Source organism: Nannobrachium achirus, assembly GCF_963921795.1.
Source record: "Nannobrachium achirus genome assembly, chromosome: 22".
Lineage (NCBI taxonomy): Eukaryota > Metazoa > Chordata > Actinopteri > Myctophiformes > Myctophidae > Nannobrachium > Nannobrachium achirus.
This window is the reverse complement of record NC_137829.1, coordinates 6,713,779-6,736,366: the sequence shown is the minus strand read 5'-3', so window position 1 is coordinate 6,736,366 and position 22,588 is coordinate 6,713,779. Positions and strand designations below refer to the sequence as shown.

Genomic DNA, 22,588 nt, shown 5'->3' with positions numbered 1-22,588 from the left:
CTTTGTATATACTGTTTGTTTAGACTTACTGTTTTCTTTTTTGTTTTTCTTTACATATCTACTGCATAGTAGGTCTACAGTGTTCTATTTGTCTGTCATTCAATGTTATATGAGATACTTCAATGGTTTCCAGTGTAAATAAGCTTAGTCTTTTCATGGATCTCATTTTAGTAGACCTTGTACCAGTGAACTGTACCGTCATGAAACTGTACCTTTTCCTATGCAAACTTCTAATAAAGTCTTCAATCAATCAATCAATGTGTGTGTGAGTGTGTGTGTGAGAGACAGAGAGAGCTTAGTTTTCTGCAGTTTTCTACAGTACAGTACATGACTACACTGGTCTATGTTAACTTTCCCATTACATGGCCGGTTGGAACTACAAAAATATGTACACTTTGGTCTCTGAACTAACCTTGTATGTTACTGAGCTGAGGATGTCCCTTTTGACTGTATGGGGGGGCTTCTTCTTCCACTGACAGGACTGGAGCTGTAAAACAGCAAATATGACAGTTTTATGACATGAAGCGGCAATGCTGACAGCCAACAAGGTATCAATTTGATTAATTCAACGTTCAAGTAACAACAAACAAACAAACAAACAAACAAACCAACAACAGGAACAAGGTGAGCGTCGTTATTATTACTATCTCCCCCTGGAGGAAGTGTGCAGCATCCATCAATAACACCGGGAGGTCTCGCGTTAGTAGCACTTTGGTTACCAAGGGAACGAGAACTCGATATAACCTGCCTCACACTCTCATCCGTGGGCGAGTTTAGAAACTCTAGGCTTGCTAAGGGAAACCACGCCCCGCACTCATTTTTGAAGCTTGTGATTGGCTGAACCGGAGGTTGGGAGCGCTCCGTTGTAGTCACTTGGACCGCGCGAGGTGCACCAAAACCCAATTATCATTGCGTTTATCGTGCGCTTGCCCAGGCCTTACGGCCTGGGCATAAATAGAACGATTGCATTCACCACGGCTTCGTAACTCGCACGGCGCTCCGCCGGCCGCGCGGCCCTGGCCCGCTCTTCGCGGCCACTCGCGCCTGCGGCGCTCGGGGGCGAAGAGCTGGCCTTCGCGCCGCTTGCAATGTCGTGGACAATAACAGAAAACGAGCGCTCCTTCCCTTAGCAAGCCTAGAGTTTCTAAACTCGCCATCCGCGGTGGTGTTTTCCAGGCGGTAAAAAATGAAGGCACTGGCATCGCACTGCAACAGAACCTGCTGACATGATATAACAGGTATTTGTTTAGAGTGATTGTCGACGAGGCTGTACGCGTCTGGACTGTATGTATACGCATTTGAATGAAGTCACTTTTACTTTTAGTGTTACTACTCGCTCTTCCCTTTTCTGGAGTTGATGCATTAGCCGCTAAACGTGTTAGCCTGCTAAGTTTGCTAGCGTAGCCTACTGTAACTGTCTGTAACTGCAGGCGGACGGTGCAGTCACGACTGTTGTTCAGTGGTGGAAAAAGTACTCACATATTTTACTCAAGTAAAAGTATCAATACTGCAATGTATAAATACTCAAAATGTACGTAAAGTACCAAAAATGCTATATACTCATTATGCAGAAACAGCAGAATGTCCCATTTCAGGTTTTCAAATGTATACGTATATCTTTAGCCCTGACAGATGACGGTCGTTGATAACATGTCATGTTATCAGCGACCGTCATGTTTCAGACAGCCAGGATAACGTATCTTTTGGAAATATATTTTCAAATGTCCGAAATATATAGGGCTGAAGTGGTTAATGCATGTTTTGTAATGATAATTGATTGATTGATTGATTGATTGATTGAAGAGAGACTTTATTAGAAGTTTGCATAGGAAAAGGTACAGTTTCATGACGGTACAGTTCACTGGTACAAGGTCTACTAAAAGGAGATCCTAGAAAAGACTAAGCTTATTTCCACAGGAAACCATTTAAGTATCTCATATAACGTTGAATGACAGACGAATAGAACACAGTACTATGCAGTAGATATGTAAATAAAATAAAATGGAAGAACAAAAAAAAAAAAAAAAACAGTAATTCTAAACAAACATAATCAAAATCTACAAAGATAGTAACTAAAGTTGCTAAATAATTGTAGAGGAATAAAAGTACAATATTTGCCCTTGAGAGATGTAGTGGAGTAAAAGTACAATATTTGCCTCTGAGAAATGTAGTGGAGTAAAAGTACTGAAAACTGAAAATACTCAATTAAAGTACAATTAAGCACAGTACTTAATTACCCAGCTGTCTTTATTCAGTGGATTAGCTTGACAGGTGTTTTTATATATTCATATAGTAGCCTATATTCTGCAGAAGGTGAACTAAGGCTAGATTGCATAACTTAATAATCATATTCTTTCTAGTCTCGACAGGTGCTTTGGTGCTACGTGATTTTAATTTACTCGTCAACATGCCGTCACCACAAGTCCTCCAACCAGTTCTCAAGATGAAGGTGGATGAACTCTTCCTCAACTGGTTGTCTGAACCAGACACACAGGCCGTCCTCACAGGATACCTCCACCTCATCAAGACTGGACAGAAAGTTGATTTAAGCAGCGGGGAAGCCAAGGACAATGGGTCTGTGAACATCAATGTGGCCACCTTGAAAGGCCTGGCGGAGAGAAAGTCCACCTCTCCAAGCCCCACCTCCGCTCATACCCTGCCGTCTGGGAGCGGCAGCAACGCCAGGGTGATGGGACCCAACGGCAGAGCTCTGCGGAAGTCCGTCAGCACGCTCACCCCAAAGAAGGTACTACTGTCCAGATCGGTGTTTCTTTCAAACTTTCAAATGTCAACGTCTCCCCTTAACTCTGAGCGTGTACAAATGGAACCAAATGAACCCGTTATTTGGTTCCATTTGTACACTGTCAGAGTTACAGACTTATTATATTGCAGGAAAAATTCCGGAACTATAATGAAAACATGCCTTAGTTTGTATGGGTCAATTTAGACCCCCCTAAAGGAACCCACAGAGTCCTGGAATCCACTTTGAGAACCAGTGGTCCAGATTATAATCAAGGGGGGAGTGCGTGGATTGATGTAAACCAGTGGTTTCCAAACCTTTTAGCTCGAGAGAAAGAGAAATTAAACGTTTGCTCGGGACCCAAACTAGTGAAAATAGCAGATCTACAAGCTCACAATGAATCGCTTCGCACTGCGATGGGAGCTTGTAGATCTGCTATTTTCACTACGTTTTTTACATTTATTTATGAAAATTATTTGATTTTCAGATTTGTATTTATGAAATACTTTTGGAAAATGTTAGAATTGTTTTCAATAGACCGTTTGTCAGCCTTCTGATTGGTCCCTGAGACTCCCTGACTGGCCAACCAGAAAAAAACATTCACTTTTTGCTATCGGGGGTGGAGTTTGTGCAGTGGAGAATGTTAGATGTGGCTTTCAAAACTGTCCGCAGTGCGCGACACGGCGATCGCCCGGTACGGCCGCGATCTCGGCCGTGATCTCGCTCATCATAATGAATAAGCTTCAACAAACTAGTTCACATGGACCATATCAATGGTCTAAGAGTCACGATTGGGTACATATATTTTAAATGGGCAGAATTACGAAAAGCCAGCCTATTATGTGAGGTTAGGATTATAGTTCTGTCCTCTTCCTACCCAGGATGCAATGCGCGGTCTATTCTCTTTCTGATCCAGAGGATTAAACTAATTAAAACATTTATTTTCGGGGGGAAAACTACTGTTTTGCTATGTAATTACTGTACCTTTTTCTTCCCTTTTTATTAATATCACGTAGATGTGTTTTTTGTGGTACTTTATATAGCTGTAATGAGGCTATGAAGGGAAAAAAAATCCCATCCACTACCACTATAAAAGAATCTGCAAAGAGGATTCTGTCCCACTGGGATTAAACAAATTAAAACATATATTTTCGGGTAAACCCCCTGTTTTGCAATGTAACTACTGTACCTTTGTCTTCCCTTTTTATTAATATCACCTAGATGTTTTTCCTTTGGTACTTTATATAGCTGTAATGAGGCTATGAAGGGGAAAAAAAATCCCATTCACTGCCACTATAAAAACAATCTGTCAAATGATTGTCAAATGTCCTATCATAGTAACAGGGCAGAATGGGGCGGGATTTGCAAAAGGGCTTATTGATGGGAAGTTGTGATTTCCTTTTAAAACGTTTAAATATTTTGAAATTAGAACAATACTTTTTTAAGTGTATGAAACAATGGGATATTTACTCGCGACCCACAAAAATCAATCTGTGGCCCACAATTGGGTCCTGACCCACTGTTTGGGAAACAATTTTGTGGTAGTGATCAGATCCTCTTTATCCATTGTAAACCTTTTTTAAATTGCTTTTCAAAAGGAAAAACAAACGTACTACATGATACAAGCGTATCAGACATACATGATACAACATACAAGTGTTATGACACCCTCTCCAAGGAACCATCACCGTACCGCGGTGGAGAGGTTTGTGTGCCCCAGTGAACCCAAGAGCTGCAATCAAGAGCTCATCACAGCAAACTGCACCTAAAGGCAGGGTAAAGAACTTGAAACAAGGATAAATAGAACCTAGCAGACAGAGCATTACATAATAGTTCTGGAACATACAGTAGTTATGTACCAGATAGTACAACATTATGTAGACTTAATTAGACTAAACCTTATACAAACCCGTTATGAAACCGCTTCACAGGTTTAAACAAGATTCCAGAGAGCTTATGCCACAGGGCTTATACACCTGATGATAAAAGCGACAGGGTGTGGTGGCTTACTGTCGGTTTGTGCCTGCTGGGTGTGCTGTCGCTCAGAGTGGCTGCGACTCGAGGCATGTGGAGAGTGATGTCCCACCGTGTAGTGTGTCATCACAATCTGTTGATGCCTAAGTACTGTATGTGCACAGTGCAGAGCCAGAGGTAGAGAGAACACTCTCACCTTCAGACATGCTACCTTTGACATTGAAATGGGAATGGCTTTTGAAAACAAACCATATCGGCCAACTGCTTGGCAGCTATGTTGTGGCAGCTATGCTGAGATATTATGGTCTGTTCCCTCACTCCTGCCAGTTAATCCAATCAAGTATTGCGAGTGGTGTGAGAGTTGATAATAAGTCTTTTCCGCTTAGTTAATTAAATCAATTCAATGATTTAGCTGTTTGTGTTTACAGTCAGTAGATTCCAACTGTAAATGCTCTGTCAAAACTATATACTTGCTGTATATACACAGTATATCCCCTGTCTTGCCACAAGGGGCTGCTGAGTCACTTATAGCAAGCAAGGGTGGTAAATGGCCATCCACGTCTTCCCACCAATGGCCTGGATGGAGCCTTCATGTCTGTAAGCATATGTAGAGACTAGAGAGACTGACAAATACTTTCCATATGCTTTGGATACACCCATGAATCAATGTGGTACTGTATGGGAGGAGGGAGCATATGAATGCAGGCTATCCCTGGCACTCTAATAACTCCCCTTTATTCTTTTGCACATGGTCCTGGGCAAGCAGGACCAATCCTGCTATGATCAGGGTCTCCAGAGGTAATAGGGATTTTGTCAGGGACGGCTTCAATTATAGATGGTTAGAAAACAATTTAAATGCTCAGTATAATTTGTACTACTTGTGTGCATGGCCTCCAAGCTGAGAGACTGGTATCGGTGTGGCCTAGTGGAGGTTGGCGAAGGCCTACTCAACTGTATGTGATGACAGTGAGACAGCCAGGCAGCTGGTGGCATGCGCTCTCTGCCTCCTCCTCACATTCTATATGTTGTTGACACGTTGAGGGCAGGCCAGAGGAGGCTGGTCACTGGTCCTCCTCCGCTCTTTCTCAGACCCCAGCACCACATCTTGGAGAACAAGAGTTTGGCTGTCAACAACAGTGCTCGCTCATCTGAGTGTCACATAAGACCTGCAGATGGAGTGTACAGACCAGTGTCTAGTTTTTGTGTATGTAAAATAAGAATGTCTATTGTATTTGTATGCATGATAGACCCACTGTATATATAATAGACCAGTGTCTATTTTATATGTATGTAAATTAAGATCAGTGTTACTTATTTGTGTGTAAAATAGACCAGTGTCTATGTTTATGTATGAAAGTAGCACTAGCACACAAACATAATTGAACCCACTAGTCTTTTGAATGCCGTTTTCACTTTGAAAAACACAAAATAAATAGCCACCATCATTAGCTCATCAAAGTCTGGGGGGGTGGTGGTGCTGGGGTATTCTCAGAAGATCCCCCCCCTGTTGAATGAGTGACGGCTATAATAGCCTGACCACAGAAGTCAGAGAACGTAACAGAAGACCAGTGAATTGCTACAACGTCATTCAGACTCTGTGTCTGTGGATTTCAGATCGCTGTCTTTCTCATGAGGGACATCTGTTGGCAATGAATCTCTGTCATGAGCTGTCTCACTTTATGTCTGTCTGCTTAATGTGCGTCCTCATGGTGAAACGATAAGAGGTTTGACAGATGCAAGAGAGCTTTTTGATTTCCACGTCCCTTTTCCTCTGGGCTCCTCGCTGATCTTTGGCCCCATTCACTGTTGTGTGGAGAAACTGCCGGACAGTTTGTGTATTCCGCTGTGGCGGGCAACGGCATGTGCCCGCACTGTGTCACTTCATATTAAAGGGATTGTGATCTAGCATAAAGTAAATGTTCCTATTTAAAGACGGCCAAAGGAATTCCTGAATACAAATGCATTCTTCAAAGGATTAGTTAAAAATTCAATTAACGTCATACTGATGCTGCCTGGAACAGCTGGTCCAACTTTGACACCAGACACCGATATAGATAGACTTCGTTCCCTTGTGTTGGAATGATATGCTCAGAACTGAGCCAGAGAGATGAGGTGTGGCATCACATTCATCCTCTGTGCTTCAATATTAACTACTCCAATCAGGTGCTGCTTGTTTTCTGAATATTTAAGGGCTGATCAATCACTCATGGTACGGTTAAATCGGTTACTAATTGCTGAAGACTGCTTGGTTTTCAAGGCTGCTATGCTGATCAACAACACACAGTATGACTGCCTCTGTGCCGATAGGTCCGTCATACATAGAAACACAGTAGACCTTGACCTATTCCTCTTGATTGCATTTCTAAGAAGATTGACCGTGATCTTTTGATTTTGATCACACCATCCTGGAAACCTTGATCTAAGTGTAATGGCACTGTATAATCTTAGGCGTTCGATTAAGGATGTGGCTGAGAAAATGGACTTGTACAGTAGGTCCATTTTACACTCTTGTGTTAAATTAACCCTGAGCATGGGGAACCTAATTAAAGACGTTGTGAAATGTCCTTGTATCCTGTGTGTGGATTTAGCATCCCAGGCTATTTTCTCAAGGTGGCTTTTTATAACATGCTTGCTTGGTCGGGCTCAGCAACCTTGAAGCTATTTGAAGCCGGGGTTAAGGGTCACATTATCAGTTGCCTGACCTATCAGAGACACCGAAGTGCTAAACTGTTTCCCGCAAGTGTTTTTTATTAGGATGACTTGTTCACTTAGTGTAAAGTAAGCTTTGTCTTTCTTCAGCACCTCAGCAGAAACATCACAGTGTGCTGTTAGCAGACAATCTAGGTATATTGCAGATATCTTGGTTGTCTGCTTTTGTTGTTCCACCAGATAAGAAAAGATAAGATGTCAACATCTTGACTTAAGGCCTCTCCATACTTCGACCGCCGTTTACGGTCAAAAGGTCCTTTTCTACCATAAAATGATATCCCTCGGGACTTCTGAAAAGCATTGGACCGAACGAGAGTTCGGAAATTTGCACGTCGGAAAACACAACTCACCGAACATTTCGGTCGAAGTATGGAGAGGCCTTTAGTGAGTTTTCAAATGTACTGAAACCGAACACTCTCTACACAAGAAGGATTATTTATTCACACAATCCAAGTTTGTCTCAATGTTTGACAATGTACTATTGTTGCTCCTCCACCAGTCTGTATGGCCAAAGGCCGGAGACGTCGTTTTTGCCCCTGTCTGTCCCTGTCTTTCTGTCCGTGTCTCTGTTTGCGGGCCGTGGTAGGCAAACCGACCTGCGCGCTGAGGAGCACACTTTTTTCTAGTATTGTATTTCTTATTAGTATTCATTATTATGACATCTGCAATTGGCTCCATCCATGTATCTGTGTATACTGGACACATTTAATAGCCAACCTCATTTTACCTTAGGATCTTGCATGGTCACTCATATGCAAACCAGCTGAATTCCTCACATCATATTGTCCTCGCTAGCCTTTCATCTAGTAAGCCCACAATGTTGCCTGTAAAGTAGACCCTATTTTTGGCCCGAGTTCATATGTGTTCCAAATCCCTGTCTCAGACATCAGATTGGGAAGGATTGAGACTGAGCGCTCTGGATTTCAGTATTGTATTGTACCAGTGTGCCCATGTTGTTTACCAGCTCTCTCTCGTCCCAACTTAAAGAGGCGGTGCCAAGGGGCTTCCTCCTAGTATAATCGTAATACATTTTTTTTTTTGGGGGGGGGGATAGCATGACCTGATGCCACAGTGGCCTTAATGCCACAGCTGAGCTGACTGTACCACTTTCTCCTCTGTCTCTTTCATGTCAATATGTAGACACTGGTGTCTTTTGTTGAGATTCTGAAATTTTAACTCCCCCGACTCAGAGTCCCATCTTTAAACCAATCCAGTGACTTTGATTGGTGCAGGACTGAGCATGGATCAGATTGTAAATACCATCACATCATTTATCTATTTCACTGCAGATTAGGTTATCATCCCTAACCCTTAAATTCAACAAATTCTTTCAATGGACTAAATTCTTGTTTTATTTGATGGCCTTCCTGCCCTGGCATTTGGCCTTTGTGCCCTCAAAAAATGGACAACACCAAAGGCCATGTGGCCTTGCCCCTAAAATGACGAAATTCCAGGCCTGCTTCTGACAGTGAAAAAAAAAATGTTTTTGAGCCTTGAGCCCTATAACTGTGAGACACCTCCAGTTATTTCCACTGGTCCAACAGTCCATCACTGGGGTGGCGCTTGCTTGTGACCTTCATACATTAATCCCTTTTGCCTTCTACTCAAGCAGCTGCTGTTGTATGTGTCCTTTAGGGACGGAGAGCGCTCCTGGTGGTGCGCTCAGCCGACCTCCCCAACCTTCCGCAGCACTCGCAGATCTTGGGAAGAGCTATTCCTATTCCTATGCCATATAGTGATGGCCCCTGAGTGTCAGGATGCTCATGCTCTGGGTTGTAGCAGAGAAGCATTTCAGGACTAATGTAATGAGGCTGTCTAGTATGTCACTCTGTGTCGACAATGACTCGATACACTGCAGCAGCATCATTTCAACTCAATATCTGACACATGGGGTCATCTGGCAGAGAGCTCAGCTATGCACGGCTCTTTGTTGCCCTTGTTCACTGTCTGCTTCAATGCTATAGTTATGGGCAGGACTGGAGAGTTCAATGCTTGTTATTGATTTGGGAAAATCCCGGACAAAAACTTGTATTGGGTTTCTCCCACTCTTTTATAGTGTATTTCTTTCTGCTTTAGCTGTCTATCTGGAGGACTGTAACTATACAGTGCAATATGTCTCCAGTAACCCCTCAGTCTTAGGAACAACTTGTCTTCCACATCGATGCTAGGCAAGCTGGATTGAATCTGTACTTCTGTTCCTTGCTTCCTTTATTCTCTGTGAACTGGGGTTTCTGTAAATAGCTCTCTGGGTCTGGCTGCTGGAAAATGTACATCTAGATGTGCTGCTGGTCACCAAAACCAGACAGGCAATTTCATAATGTCTTCTGTTATTCAATAAACATGGCTGCACTCAAATCAGATTTGGAGTGTTTGGCTTAGACACATTGCGAGACACACTGCGAGACATTTGACAATTAACTATGAATTAGCTTTAGTGTGTGGTGCAATCAAACGTCATATGTTCTTGTACTTTTACAGTGAATGCTTTGGAGTCAGGCCTATACATCTACGTAGATTGATAGTGGCCTCTTAGCATGATGTTGTTTATTTGGATATAGACTGTCAACAATGACCAGTGAGTTCGTCCAGTATGTTTTTCCTTTGAGGGCACATGATTCATACCATCCTCTTCCTAGGACGAGAAACTGTGTGTGTGTGTGTGTGTGTGTGTGTGTGTGTGTGTGTGTGTGTGTGTGTGTGTGTGTGTGTGTGTGTGTGTGTGTGTGTGTGTGTGTGTGTGTGTGTGTGTGTGTGTGTGTGTGTGTGTGTGTGTGTGTGTGTGTGTGTGTGTGTATATTTTTGTGTTGCTGCCCTCTTCCACAAAGATCTCCAATTCACAGTCCACAATGTTGCTCATATGATGTGCACCTGTGTTTGAATCCACAGAGTTATGTAAACCAGCACATCATTATCCCTGTTGTGTGGTGACGCCTTTTCATGGAACAAACCTCAGATTTGCTTTAGTCTAACACAAACACAGACTGAGGGGTGTTACGGCCACCAAACAGTGGCACATGATCTGCCAGGTTTACGTTGACCCCCACGTAGCTTGCTTTTCATGGAACCGACGAGCTTTGAGGGCTGTTGGACAACAAAAGGCAGAAGGCGTGAAAAAGACGTCACACATATAGCTTATCAAGCATGTGCAGTATCCTGCATGGGGGGATAACAGGAACTGGGTTTGGGCTAAAACCAGCGGAAGAATGTGGACCCTGTGATCCCGTCGTCTAAAAATACTTATCATTTAAGTCCGGTGTGCTTTTCTCTTCACACCCACATGTTTACACTCATACAGCCACAGTAGCAACACACTCCCTCTGTAGTGCCACACATAATGCACGTACGAATGCACACAGGTCACATTTGCATATAACCTAAATTCTGTGTGTACATTTTTACCTAAAACTAACACACATGTGTCTTTTTTCTTCATAGTTAGATGCACTTGTAGAAGAACAATAGATGTTCCAGTACAGGTCTTTCCCCGGGGCCTTCAGCGAGGACCTCCTCTTCCCTGCACCAGCAACCCCAGTGCAGTTAGATCAGCACGTTTATGGAGAATTGATGTAATTGCTGTCAGTCCAGGACTGGCACGACAGGAGGTAAAGCGGATGTTTGTGTGCCTACTAAGAGATATACATCTTTGTTTATCCTGATCTGGCTTCTTGGGTTTAATAGGCACTGACTTGTTCAGCCATCAATCCTTTGAATTCGACACTACCCATACCGCTGACTCTGGCCCGTCAACTGTGATAAGATGACCCAAGCATGCAAACAGAGGGCAAAACAAAGGGAAATGCACACTGTTCTAGATAGATAGATAGATACCTTTATTATCCCACGGGGAAAATTCAGTTCTACATCCAACATGAGATTTTGCATCCAACATTGGATGTATAACTTTACTGTTGTCTGCTTATGCTGTGCATTTGGACAGGAAAAAACACACAGGCACACAAATGAATTTCATTTCGTTCAGCATCTCGGTGATGTCTACTCATTTTTGTTAGATTTGTAAGATCGGGATTTTCCTGGATATTGGTACCATTTCCAATGGCGTATACTGAATAACTTAATAAAAAGAGAAGAATAGCTTGAATTGTTCACAATGTCAGCTGACCGTGCTGTCCCGAGGAGAGGGGAACAGCTTGCTGGGCCGAGAGGCAGGACCTGAGTTTTTCTTTGATGCGCTTGGTAACGTGGGAGCCGTTATAGAGGGGAAGCTGGCGAGCAAGTGCTGTGACATCTTGGTGTTCAGCTGTGTCCCCTTCAGCGGAATCTGCGGCCGCCGCAAGCCGCAACAACAGGTCTGTCTCTTTACATAACCTTCTATGAGCGCTGAGGAATGCAAACTGGAAAGGGCAGATCCACCACACACACCCCTCCCACCCTGTGCAATACACTCACTGACTCTCACACACACACCCTCTCTTTCTTATCTCCCCAGTAGCTTTGAGGCTAGGGCTCCCTGACCCCGAGCAGTGTGTGTGTGTGTGTGTTGTGTAGTGACTGGGACAGTCACAGGACAGCAGGCAGAGCTGAGAAAGCACAGCCAGATCTGGACTGAGAGGGAGATAGAGAGACTCACAGTAGCAGCCGCAACCCTGCATTAAGAGTCTCATCCTGACAGAGGACAAATAGGGGGACGCTGCTAGACAGGACTTCTGCTGCTGCAACTGCGACTACTATTACAGAACGTACAGCTACGACCGTCTGATTTGTGCAACTTGGAGGATAAAAGCAGATTGTGTGGGTGTGGGTGTGGGCGTGCGCGCCCCGTGCTGGTTGAGGATGAGGATGAAGGAGTTGTCCTTGCGTCAGGACCCTGACCTGAGGAAGGAGTTGGCCCTGTTGGCGCGCGGCTGTGACTTTGTCCTGCCCTCGCGCTTCAAGAAGAGGCTGAAAGCGTTCCAGCAAGGACAGCAGGCAGGTGTTCGTTATGATAAAGTATCTGTCCCAGTCCATTAATGTGGACAGACTTGATTGCGACTGGTAACACTGGTGACTTGATTGTCAACTTTCTCCACAGGCTGCTAGTACTGGTCTCCTCTTTTATTACAGGTCGGGATGCTGATTATGTTTGTTATGACTGGAGCGTTCACATAATGAGTACTGATTATTCATTGTATAAAGGGATCGATAACCTAAACGGATTCTTTATGTAATGCCATGTAAAAACAAATGTGTCATGATCATCTTTTTGTTGTTGGTCTCAAAATTCTACAGCCACTTTCACTGTTTGGCTACTAGCTGATTGTGGATAAACTTACCAGCCTTGCCTACCAAGTCCCAAATACACCAACATTTGAATAGCTCAAATTCTCACTGTCGTTGTCACCAATCAACTTCAACAATTTAATATTAATTCATTTACTTTTCTTTGTAGTCTCATTGGGTTTTGCCTCACACCAAAAGAACTTGAGACTTTTAACTTTAGCTGTAGTTTATCAAAGAAAGTTTTGTCCTTGACAACTATGTTTGTGTTTGACCGCCTGACTGAGCCCGGTCAGTCTGCATCATAGTGAATGTGTGGAATATCACAGGGATTAGCAGCTGTGCTTGGGGGCTCTGCTAGTGGTTAGCATGGGAGGGGGGGGGGACGCTGCATGCTGAGCAGCAGTAGATGTCTATGTCCTTTTATAGCCATGGCTGACACCCAACCACACACACAGGACAGTGAAGGGCTGTGGATCAGCTGCGTTTATCATCCGGTGTATTACACTGAGCAGAACGCCACACAACTTTTCCAAATAATCAACATGGACACACACGCGCATGCACTGCACACCATACAAGGTTGCCTGCCAGATGGAAGACGGGGATGGATTCAGCCTAGCCTCGTAAACCAGTCTCCCTTCCTGCCTTCATTCGAATGCGAGCAGGAGAGACTGGCCCCCAGCAGTGTCAGAGCGATTGGGCTGGGCGGGAGCATGGGCGGGAGTAGAGCGTTGACAGACAACCCCTTCAGCCAATCAGGGACGCCTGGTGTTTGTCTGCTTAGTTTAGCCGGATATATTTGCAAGAAGACGCTGAAGCACTGCTTTCTCCCTCCTGCGCCTCCATTTCGTTTTAATGTTTATATTGTTTGACCGGCATGGACCCATGGACTTCTCCAGATGAAACCAAGGCAACATCATTTCAAAAGGTATAGTCAAGAGACAGTAACTTTGCGATCTTTTGCCTTGCTGAGGTTATGTCTTTTGCATTTTACAACAAGATGTGGCTAATGGAATCTAGCAATGCTAATATTGCTAACTTCCCTGTGTATACTTCGCTTTGTTAACCATGTCATTTGTATCAATGTGATCAAAAGTAGAAAATATTACGCACATCTCTTAATGAGGTGCTGGGTGAGAAATATCACAATAGAAAAGGAAACCCGCACACTCTGCTCCAAATGACTGAATATTTAGACAACGTTTCGAGCTACAAGCTCTTCATCCAGACCAGATGAAGAGCTTGTAGCTCGAAATGTCGTCAATAAACGCTCGTCATTTGGAGCAGAGTGTGCGGGTTTCCTTTTCTATTTTTATCAATGTAAAATAACTAACTAGTCATTATATCAACCACTGTGTTTTATGCAACTCCTTTACTGCTCAACAGAAACTGTATGTCTAGGTTTACGAGGCTACTTACTGTATGTCCATTGTCCACCAATATAAACACAGCAGTGGTTTAAAAATCTATAATGGTTATAATTATATAATGGTTTGTTATAGATTGATATAAAGGACACGAATAACAAAGCCTAAGCAACAGGCGAAATGCCTGCCAACATGACCGATCTAAGAAAATGGTTTTGCCTCAAGAGTAACAACACCCATTGTTATTTATTTTTCTAACAGGTCAACACCAATACATGGAACTGGAGAGAGCACACATCTCCTTGCTGTCTGTCGTCCATCTTAATGGCTCATCCTCTTGCTGTACTTGAAGACTCCAGACCTCCGTGCAACATCTCCCTTATTGCATTTCTTTTAAATAGTTATGGTTCCTCTAATGTAAATGTTTCACACGCCGAGGACAAAGTAATTGTGTAGTAAACACTACAGGATCATTACATATACATTTAATTTTCAGCTGATCAAAATAATAATTTAAACCTTGTCAACCATGATATAAGGTTAGCAGCATATTTACACATGTTTACAGTCCATCAGTGGGTATTCAGATAATAAGTGTATACAATGTATACTGGTTTGTACATGTACATGCTGAAGAGAAGTAGCAGAAAAGTGATGAATACTTTAGATATAACTGAGAAAATTAATTAAACAAAACAGAATAATTTCTTTAGAAGACTGACTACTGTGTTGATGTTCTTTTCCTCTAATACTGTGATATTATAAAAAAGTGTTTAATAAATGACACTAAAGCAAAGATACAGTCAACTTCTTATGAAATTAGAAAGTAGACATCATCTCTGTGTATTCCTAAGAGGAACGAATGATTCCTATAATTGATTTCTGTAATTGTATTTATTATTTTATTGAGACCATACAAATATTGTCAATAAACTTGTTGATGACAGCCAATGCATGTGTGGATCAAACTCTGTCCATTGATGCAGTCATCCGCCAGCTTCCATTTCCTAGAGGAGAAAGAGACAAGATTGATTGTCATACGTTTTTGGTAATGATGTGTCACAAAAGTTACAATTCTATCACAAATGTTTTGGTAATGATGTATCACAAAAGTTACAATTCTATCACAAATGTTTTACATTGCTAAAGGATACATTTAATTAGTTGTATGGGTCAATTCATGTATTTTCATCTACAAAGAACGGCCCAATCACAACAAAAATAACAGACAATGGTCTTTTAAATTTAACTTGTAGCCTAGTTCTTTGTGTGATTTAAGTTGTGAATACGTGCATTTAGATCACAGATGTGTCAGGACCTATTGCCCAATCAATTAGTATTCAACAACAGAAACTGAACATCCACCATTATGCAAACAGTATAGTGGCTTAAAAACTAGGTTTGATATAAAGTAGCCCTGAAACATGACGGTCATGAGTGACCATGCTTCAGGGCTAGATGTATGTTACAGATATATTTAAGGACAAACAGCACAAGTCACAGGCGATATTCCTGCCAGAATGACTGTCTCTATATGGAAATGGTTTAGATTAAGCCAAAGCTATGGTGAGTGCAAAAAATGATATGATTAGTTCCTTCCACAAAAATACAACGAGTACACAGGAGAATAGCTAGGCTACCTATGTTAGCACAGTCTGTCCCATTAAATCATTTTCAGACCGAAAACATTAGCAAGAGAACCGAGATTGCAAAGCCATACATATTATTAGTCTACTGTACCTTTCGAAATTAAACGTTGTTGCAGTTGCCTTTCATCTGAAGAAAAACATCCATAGAGAAAAACGGGAGAGTGTTTTTTGCAGGTCGTTCAGTCCGAGTGTATCAAAAAAGCTACTGTGTTAACGGTGACTGCAGACTGCAGAGAAAAACAAACAGATCGCTTCCGCACCGAAGCGACGTCATAGAATTCCCTGATTGGCCAAAGCGCACTGTCAATCACAGAGCTCCTGAGCTCGAATGCTGATTGGCGAGGAAGAGCGCTTGCTTCCGCCCGAATGGCTTGTGTTGCTTGGAGGCTAGACTCCTCTGCAGATTCGAACTGAAGATGGGAGGAGTCAGTTTACTAGGCTAGATTCAGCCCCCTTATACGAGTGTTGTCTGTAACCTACAATTACAGAATTACATCTCCATTTAGGCAGTGAGATGCAGTCCCCCGGCATAAAGATGTGTGCGTTTATCAGATCTAACAATAGGTGATAACTGGGCAGGTTTGAGTGGCATAACAAACAACTGCAATTTTTGATCTCCTAGCAGTGGCCTGTGCAAGTGTGTTCATTTGGTTATTAAAGGAACAGAGAACAGATTCTTGAATCATGTAAATAGTCTTTGGGCGTGCATGAGCTAGAAGGCAGCAGCCAAGATGTTTTTTGGCTGGACAGCAATGGTGTGGCCCAGCCCTATAGAGCGTCGCAGCGGAAGTCGATGCCTGGGGTCACTTTCACTTTCACCATTCATTTTCGCCATAGACTTTTACAAAAATATGTATAACAATTATGTTAAGCCTCGAACCAAGCCATCCAGGATGGAGGTGAATCATGACCATATAACCTTTGATCCTATGTGAAAACATATTTTAATATTACATTATTTGATATACTACATTTAATAACTACCCTTTGTTTAGAGATTTTCAAAATGTTCTTTTCATAGAAAAAAAGGTTATATGATCACGATTCACCTCCATCCTGGATGGCTTGGTTCGAGGCTTAACATAATTGTTATAAATGTTTTTGTAAAAGTCTATGGCGAAAATGAATGGTGAAAGTGAAAGTGACCCCAGGCATCCACTTCCGCTGCGATGCTCTATAAACACTGCTTGTTCCTGTATCCGTCGTTTCAAATTAAAAGCTCTCCAGAATTTCATACACGATCCAGACATACTAGGTTTTGACCTAGTCTTGTTTAGCAACTAGCTAATAATGTGAGACATCACTGCACATGCATTTGGGATTTGAATATGTTTGTGTGTGTGCAAGCGTGAATATGAAAAGCCTGTTGCTGGAAGCGTAGTTCCTCTTGGCTCACACAGAGTGGAGGCTGTGCCATTGAATCTCCTAACAGTATGTTTGCTATGCTTAGCAGGACTACGTAAATCAAACTGGTATGGAACTAAATTGATCGTGACAGCTTAGACCCTGGGCTTAATGTTATTGCATGATGTCATGGTTGTTAACCATTGAAAAGGAAAGATTGGTTTCCAGTGTGGTGGTTGTGGAACTTAGTGGCATGCTTGGCGCACCCAAAGCCCTTGTAGGCAAAGCTGTCACTTTGCGTCCCGGCTGGAGTGTTGCGTTGGGGATGCAAAACACCCAGTCACACACACACACACAATCACAGCTGTGCACAAGCACTGGCATACTCAAGGTTTTAAGTTACCAAAGGCTGCGGCACTTTGGAATGACATTCATAGGAGTTAGTTGGGATTGAAATGCACAGGGACAGGGAGCTGAGAGAGAAACTGAGCTGGTCCGTGGATCCAGTATGAGCTCTTAACTCCTACTGTACCTTCTGTCTACGGTACAAACTTAAAATGTGCACAAAAGCACGTGACCGCGTTTCATCTATCTGCAAAGCTGTCATGAGCAACTGCTGTCGTCTGCCTGCAATCTGGCCTGTTATTTAAACCCAGCCATGGTGGCTCTGCTCATTCTCTCTCTTGCATTCTCTCTCACTCTGATGCATGCATGTCCATTCTCGTCAAGGACATGGACAATGTGGTTATCTAGTGATTTGTTATCTGTCCTCTCACTAGATCACACACGCATTCCTCTCCCTTTACTCTGAGATGAAAGCCAAACTGCCCGTTCTGGCTGCCCACAAGCTTTACTGGACTGTTTGTTTGATCATGATGTCGGTGTCATCGCTATGTTCCCCAAGTCTATGGTCCACCACTTACGTTAGGGTTGGGGGGAACATATAACCCGGGGAACATGGATACACTTACACTCCCATGATGATGTCGTGACGGTATTGCACAAGAGTAGTAGTATACTAAGTGACCCATTATGTTGTCTGTTTTGACCGCTGTGTAAGGGCACTTGTGCTAAAGTTGAGAAACTGTTGCTTAATCTGTAAGCTAAAGATTCCTGGTTGATTATGTATTTTGGAATGATGTTGGGTATTCTATTGCCTACCTACACAGTACAATCCTCAGTGTTAATAATTTATCCATGTGTACAAATGGACCCATCATTTTTATACTCTTGGAGATAAATTAAAGTTCTGTGTATTCCCTTGTGGTGCAGGTCAAATACAGACTACATCTCAGATGATGACCACATTGCTCATTTTCTCTCTCACCAAAAGCTCTCTCTACTATCCAGCGATATTGGAGCCTGTCTTTTCCTCAGCTCTTCATTGACATTTGCTGATGATGACATTCATTAGTCAGAAACGGGGCTTTGTGTAGCAGTCTATCAGGGGGCCAAAATAATACAAAATGGTCCATTCTGTACCTGCCAATGTCAGTTGACATGTCTTAATTGAAAGCCATTACGGATAAATGGTTAATGGGCACGAGTGGCGGGGGAAATGATTTGCAGAGCAATCATAACTCTTCCCTAATGGACGGCTGGGGGTTTGCCGTGTGTGGGTCATGAGTGTTTACTAGAGCTAGCAAAGCCAGCTTTAGCACATGCTTCTGTGTGGATGTGAAGTGTTAGCATTTGCTAGTACCAGTGGCTAACACAGTTTGTTTCTGTCACTACCCCCTCCCATCCCCCCCCCCCCCCTCCCCCCTCCCCCTCTCTCTCTCTCTCTCTCTCTCTCTCAGGCCCAGGTAAAGCCGGAGGAGCCCGTCACCACAGCACTGAGTGAAAGCATTCCAAAGTTCTACTTCCCGCGTGGCAGGCCCAAAGCCAACCTCAACACCGACAGCCTCATTTCCAAGATCGAGAAAATATTTTCCCAATTCCCCAATGAAAGGGCCACCATTGAGGACATGGGGCAGGTTGCCAAGGTGAGAATGTGATTTGTAGCGCGCGGGGGGGGGGCTGCCACCGCCACCCGGCAAATTATTTTCATTAGCGCCATTAGCCCCTTCTGACTCTATGAAATGTTTGCTGCTTTTAACCCCATGGAAAATATTATGGCTGGGTCCCCCCTGAGGAATGCAGAGCTGTGACCTGAGGGGAACCTGCACGTACAGAGAATTGACAGCAAGCGTTTTCCTCAGGGAAGATTTTGAATGATGCGACGCAGCACTTATCAACCATAGGACACTGTGTGATTGTTCTGCTTTCTCTCGTACGGCTGTATTGAAAGAAAGAGATTATGCGTGTGTGTTTGTCTACAAACATTTTGTTTTCTTCCCTCTTGTACACAACTTCCATTCTCTCCCCTACACGTCTCCACAGGCCTGCGAGTGTCCTCTCTACTGGAAGGTCCCATTGTTCTTCTCGGCTGGAGGCGACAGATCGGGCTCAGTGTCCGTTCACAAGTTCGTGGCCATGTGGAGAAAGTAAGACAATGGCTTCTCTCATGCCCAGTGCACCACAGGGACACACACACACACACACACACACACATACACAATGGCAGCGACTCGCTGGTGATCTGAAAACACTGCAGTTATCTTCCATTATGACCACTTCTTTTTTTCATTTGTAACAAAAGGAGAGGGGGAAAAAAAGAAATCACTTAACAGAAGTCACAAGCAGCCTCGAAGGAACCACTTCTGTGCATATACTTTATATGCATAAAATAGTCAATTCAATGTGTCTCTTTCTGACAAAGAGAAGGAATACTACAGGGCTTGTATTATAGTGAAGGCCTGTGCAAGTGTGCAATGGGTTCTGCAGCACTGTATGCTGTTGTATGCGCGATAGTCATGCTGTTGTATTAATGCGGGAGCCCCCCAAGAGAAGTGGTCCGACCTGGCCTTTTTATACAAGCTTGTGACCAAGTAAGACGAGAAGCCATAGCAGAGACTAGCATTATTTCAGCATTCCCCTAACGCTCTTGAGTCTGTAATCGCCCCAGCAACAATTCAGAATCCTAATTTTGGAATGCATTATGTACCAGCACTCCCTCTTTTGAGCTGAAATAATTTCAGACTTGTGCTCTTGCATGTAGAAGGTTGCGTGCAGGGGGGTTAGTACAAGGGATGATGAGGGAGTAACCCAGCAAGCCATCTGTTCTCTCTTTTCCTCTCCAGAACTCTGCAGACCTGTCACGATGACGCGTCTAAATTTGTGCACCTCTTGGCCAAGCCTGGCTGTAATTACCTGGAACAAGAGGACTTTTTTCCATTCCTGCAGGTACAGGCTAACAGCACACCCAGGGAGAGGGCTAGGCTTGGCAGCATGGGATGGGAGGGTAAAACCGGAATGGTGGGGATTAAGTATATTTTGTAATTGTAAAGGTGGAGGTGTGGTGACGGTTTATTCAGGGTGGCACAGGAGGTATGTCTAAGGGAATTTTACTAGTTAAAGCTTATGCCTAAAATAAAATTCCCTTCTAGACTTGGGAGGGGACTGTACTGCAGCTCAGCAAAAACGAATGTCAGTTAACCTCTTGGTTGGATGAGATGTATAAAACGGCTCTTGCAATCAACTTTCAGCTTGGACCAGCAATGATTTAATTTTATCTCAGAAAACACGGGATGCACTTTAATCTCAATATATGAATAGCCAAATTGACTGTTTGTTAAGTCCTGTCATGCAGATTTTGCTGTGCTGGCTGTTTGTATTCCCTGTCTGTCTGGTGAGCCCCGCAGCCCTCCCCACAACGGATTCATTTTCATGCTAGCAGGAGTGGCTGGGCCGGGCCAGCCGGGCCGTTAGCATACGAGCAGAGATGCCTTCTGGCACACGCTGTTTAATTTGTATTGTGCTGCCCGGCAAAATCGCCTCTGACTGTTGTGATGAATGAAAGGTGGATTGCAGTGGAGTAGATTTGACTGTCCCCGCCTGTTTCCTCAGCCCTGTGATTTATGTGTTTTTCTATGATTTAATTTCTCCCAGGAAGAGTCAAAGAGGCACGGCGGCCCGCCCCAAAATAAAGCCTTTTAATTTCATTGCCGCCTTCGCATTTGTGTCAACATCTCATCCCCCCCCCCCCCCCCCACCCCAGCAGAGAGGAGAAAGGTTTGGAGGCAGGCATATAGTAAGGGAAAGCGTGAGTTTCATGGCAGCAATATAGCTTCATAGTTCATTTGAAATGCAGCCCACCACATGAAAGACCCTGGGTGATTGTGGCACAGGAAAAGGGAGAGCAGCCACTAAGAACAGTCACTGCAGGCCTGTATTTCTCTGCCCACTCAGAAAAGGTTAAGATCATCCCCGAAAAAACCCAGTCCGGTCCACTGTTGCAGACTTCAAAAGTTAACATTCGAATTGGACCGCCTTTTTTACATCAAGGCCTACGATTTCTCTACACAAAGCTTAACGTAAGAACCAGATGGTCTGATGGATTGATCTAGATGGACATTGACAACTGTGGATGTTTGAATAAGTACCCTAAGTTCCCATCCCACTTGCGATCTTTTTAATGTGCACCATCAAGCACAAAAGACAGACAGATGTGGTGTGTCTGCTGCTCACTCATCTCTCCGACTCGGAAGGCTTCCAGCAGAGTAAACGAACATACAGTATGTATTTGTTATCGTTATTGGGCACAGGATTCTGCTGTCCGGTCTGGTCCTTTTTCTCTTTACAGTTTTATTGTAGGGATGGGAGAGACAGAGTGGGCTGACTTTTGGCACTTTTTTTTTACCAAGAAAGGGTAACCCATAACCTTCTGACAGAGTGGGCTGACTTTTGGCACTTGTTTTTTACCAAGAAAGGGTAACCCACAACCTTCCGAAACTTTCCAGAACCTGTGAAGTTCTGTGATTGGGTTTTTCTTTACGTTTCCATTATAACCAAAACCACCCATGAAGGGGCAGGTAGGTGATAAAAAAAAGAAGCTGATCAAAAGCTCACTTATAGATGGGTTATTTTCTAAATACTTTTGAAAGTATAACTTCTGAGTTCTGGTTCGCACTCGGGGGTTAGTATCAGCTCCTGAACAGGGCCCAAATTAGGTTCACAGAACCTTTTCTGAAACCACGCCCTAAGCGTTTAGAAACAAATTCAGAACCTGTGAAATACGTGGCATTCTAGTTTAAATGAGACATTTGCCTTCCTTTCCCCAGGATGTGGTGAACTCTCACGCTGGCCTGGCCTTTCTGAAGGAGGCTTCCGACTTTCACTCGCGCTACATCAACACGGTGAGAGAGACCAGCAAAATAACACCGTAAAATCAACACTGTTCATTTAATAGGCCTGAATGGCCTGAATACATTATTACGCAATAATTTATGCTTTAAATATAAAAAAATAGCAGATATACAAGCTCACAGCGCGACACCGAGTGCCGTGCTGCGAGCTTGTAGATCTGCTATTTTTGAAAAATCTTGAAAATTTGTGTCTTCTATAAGTGTTTTTTTTCTGTCAGTGGTTCTCAAAATGTTTCATGCCAAGGACCCCCAAAACTACATGCATTTGGCCACGGACCCCCATCTCAAAATATGTTGTTCCAGGGACCCCCCCCCCCCCCCCCCCCATCTCAAAATATTGTA

At 43.4% G+C, this 22,588-nt stretch overlaps 1 protein-coding gene across 1 annotated transcript in view; it reads left to right on the top strand.

The window, feature by feature from the left end:
* Positions 1–1,167: 1,167 nt before the first annotated feature.
* The window catches only part of ppp2r3b (protein phosphatase 2, regulatory subunit B'', beta), a 32,940-nt gene continuing 11,519 nt past the window's right edge, over positions 1,168–22,588 (top strand). Inside the window, exons 1-6 of the mRNA XM_080753203.1 lie at positions 1,168–1,238; positions 2,361–2,746; positions 18,800–18,985; positions 19,383–19,486; positions 20,183–20,285; positions 22,163–22,237. Coding sequence (XP_080609329.1) covers positions 2,408–2,746; positions 18,800–18,985; positions 19,383–19,486; positions 20,183–20,285; positions 22,163–22,237 — 807 coding nt within the window. The 5' untranslated portion in view covers positions 1,168–1,238; positions 2,361–2,407. The remainder of the gene's footprint in view (positions 1,239–2,360; positions 2,747–18,799; positions 18,986–19,382; positions 19,487–20,182; positions 20,286–22,162; positions 22,238–22,588) is intronic.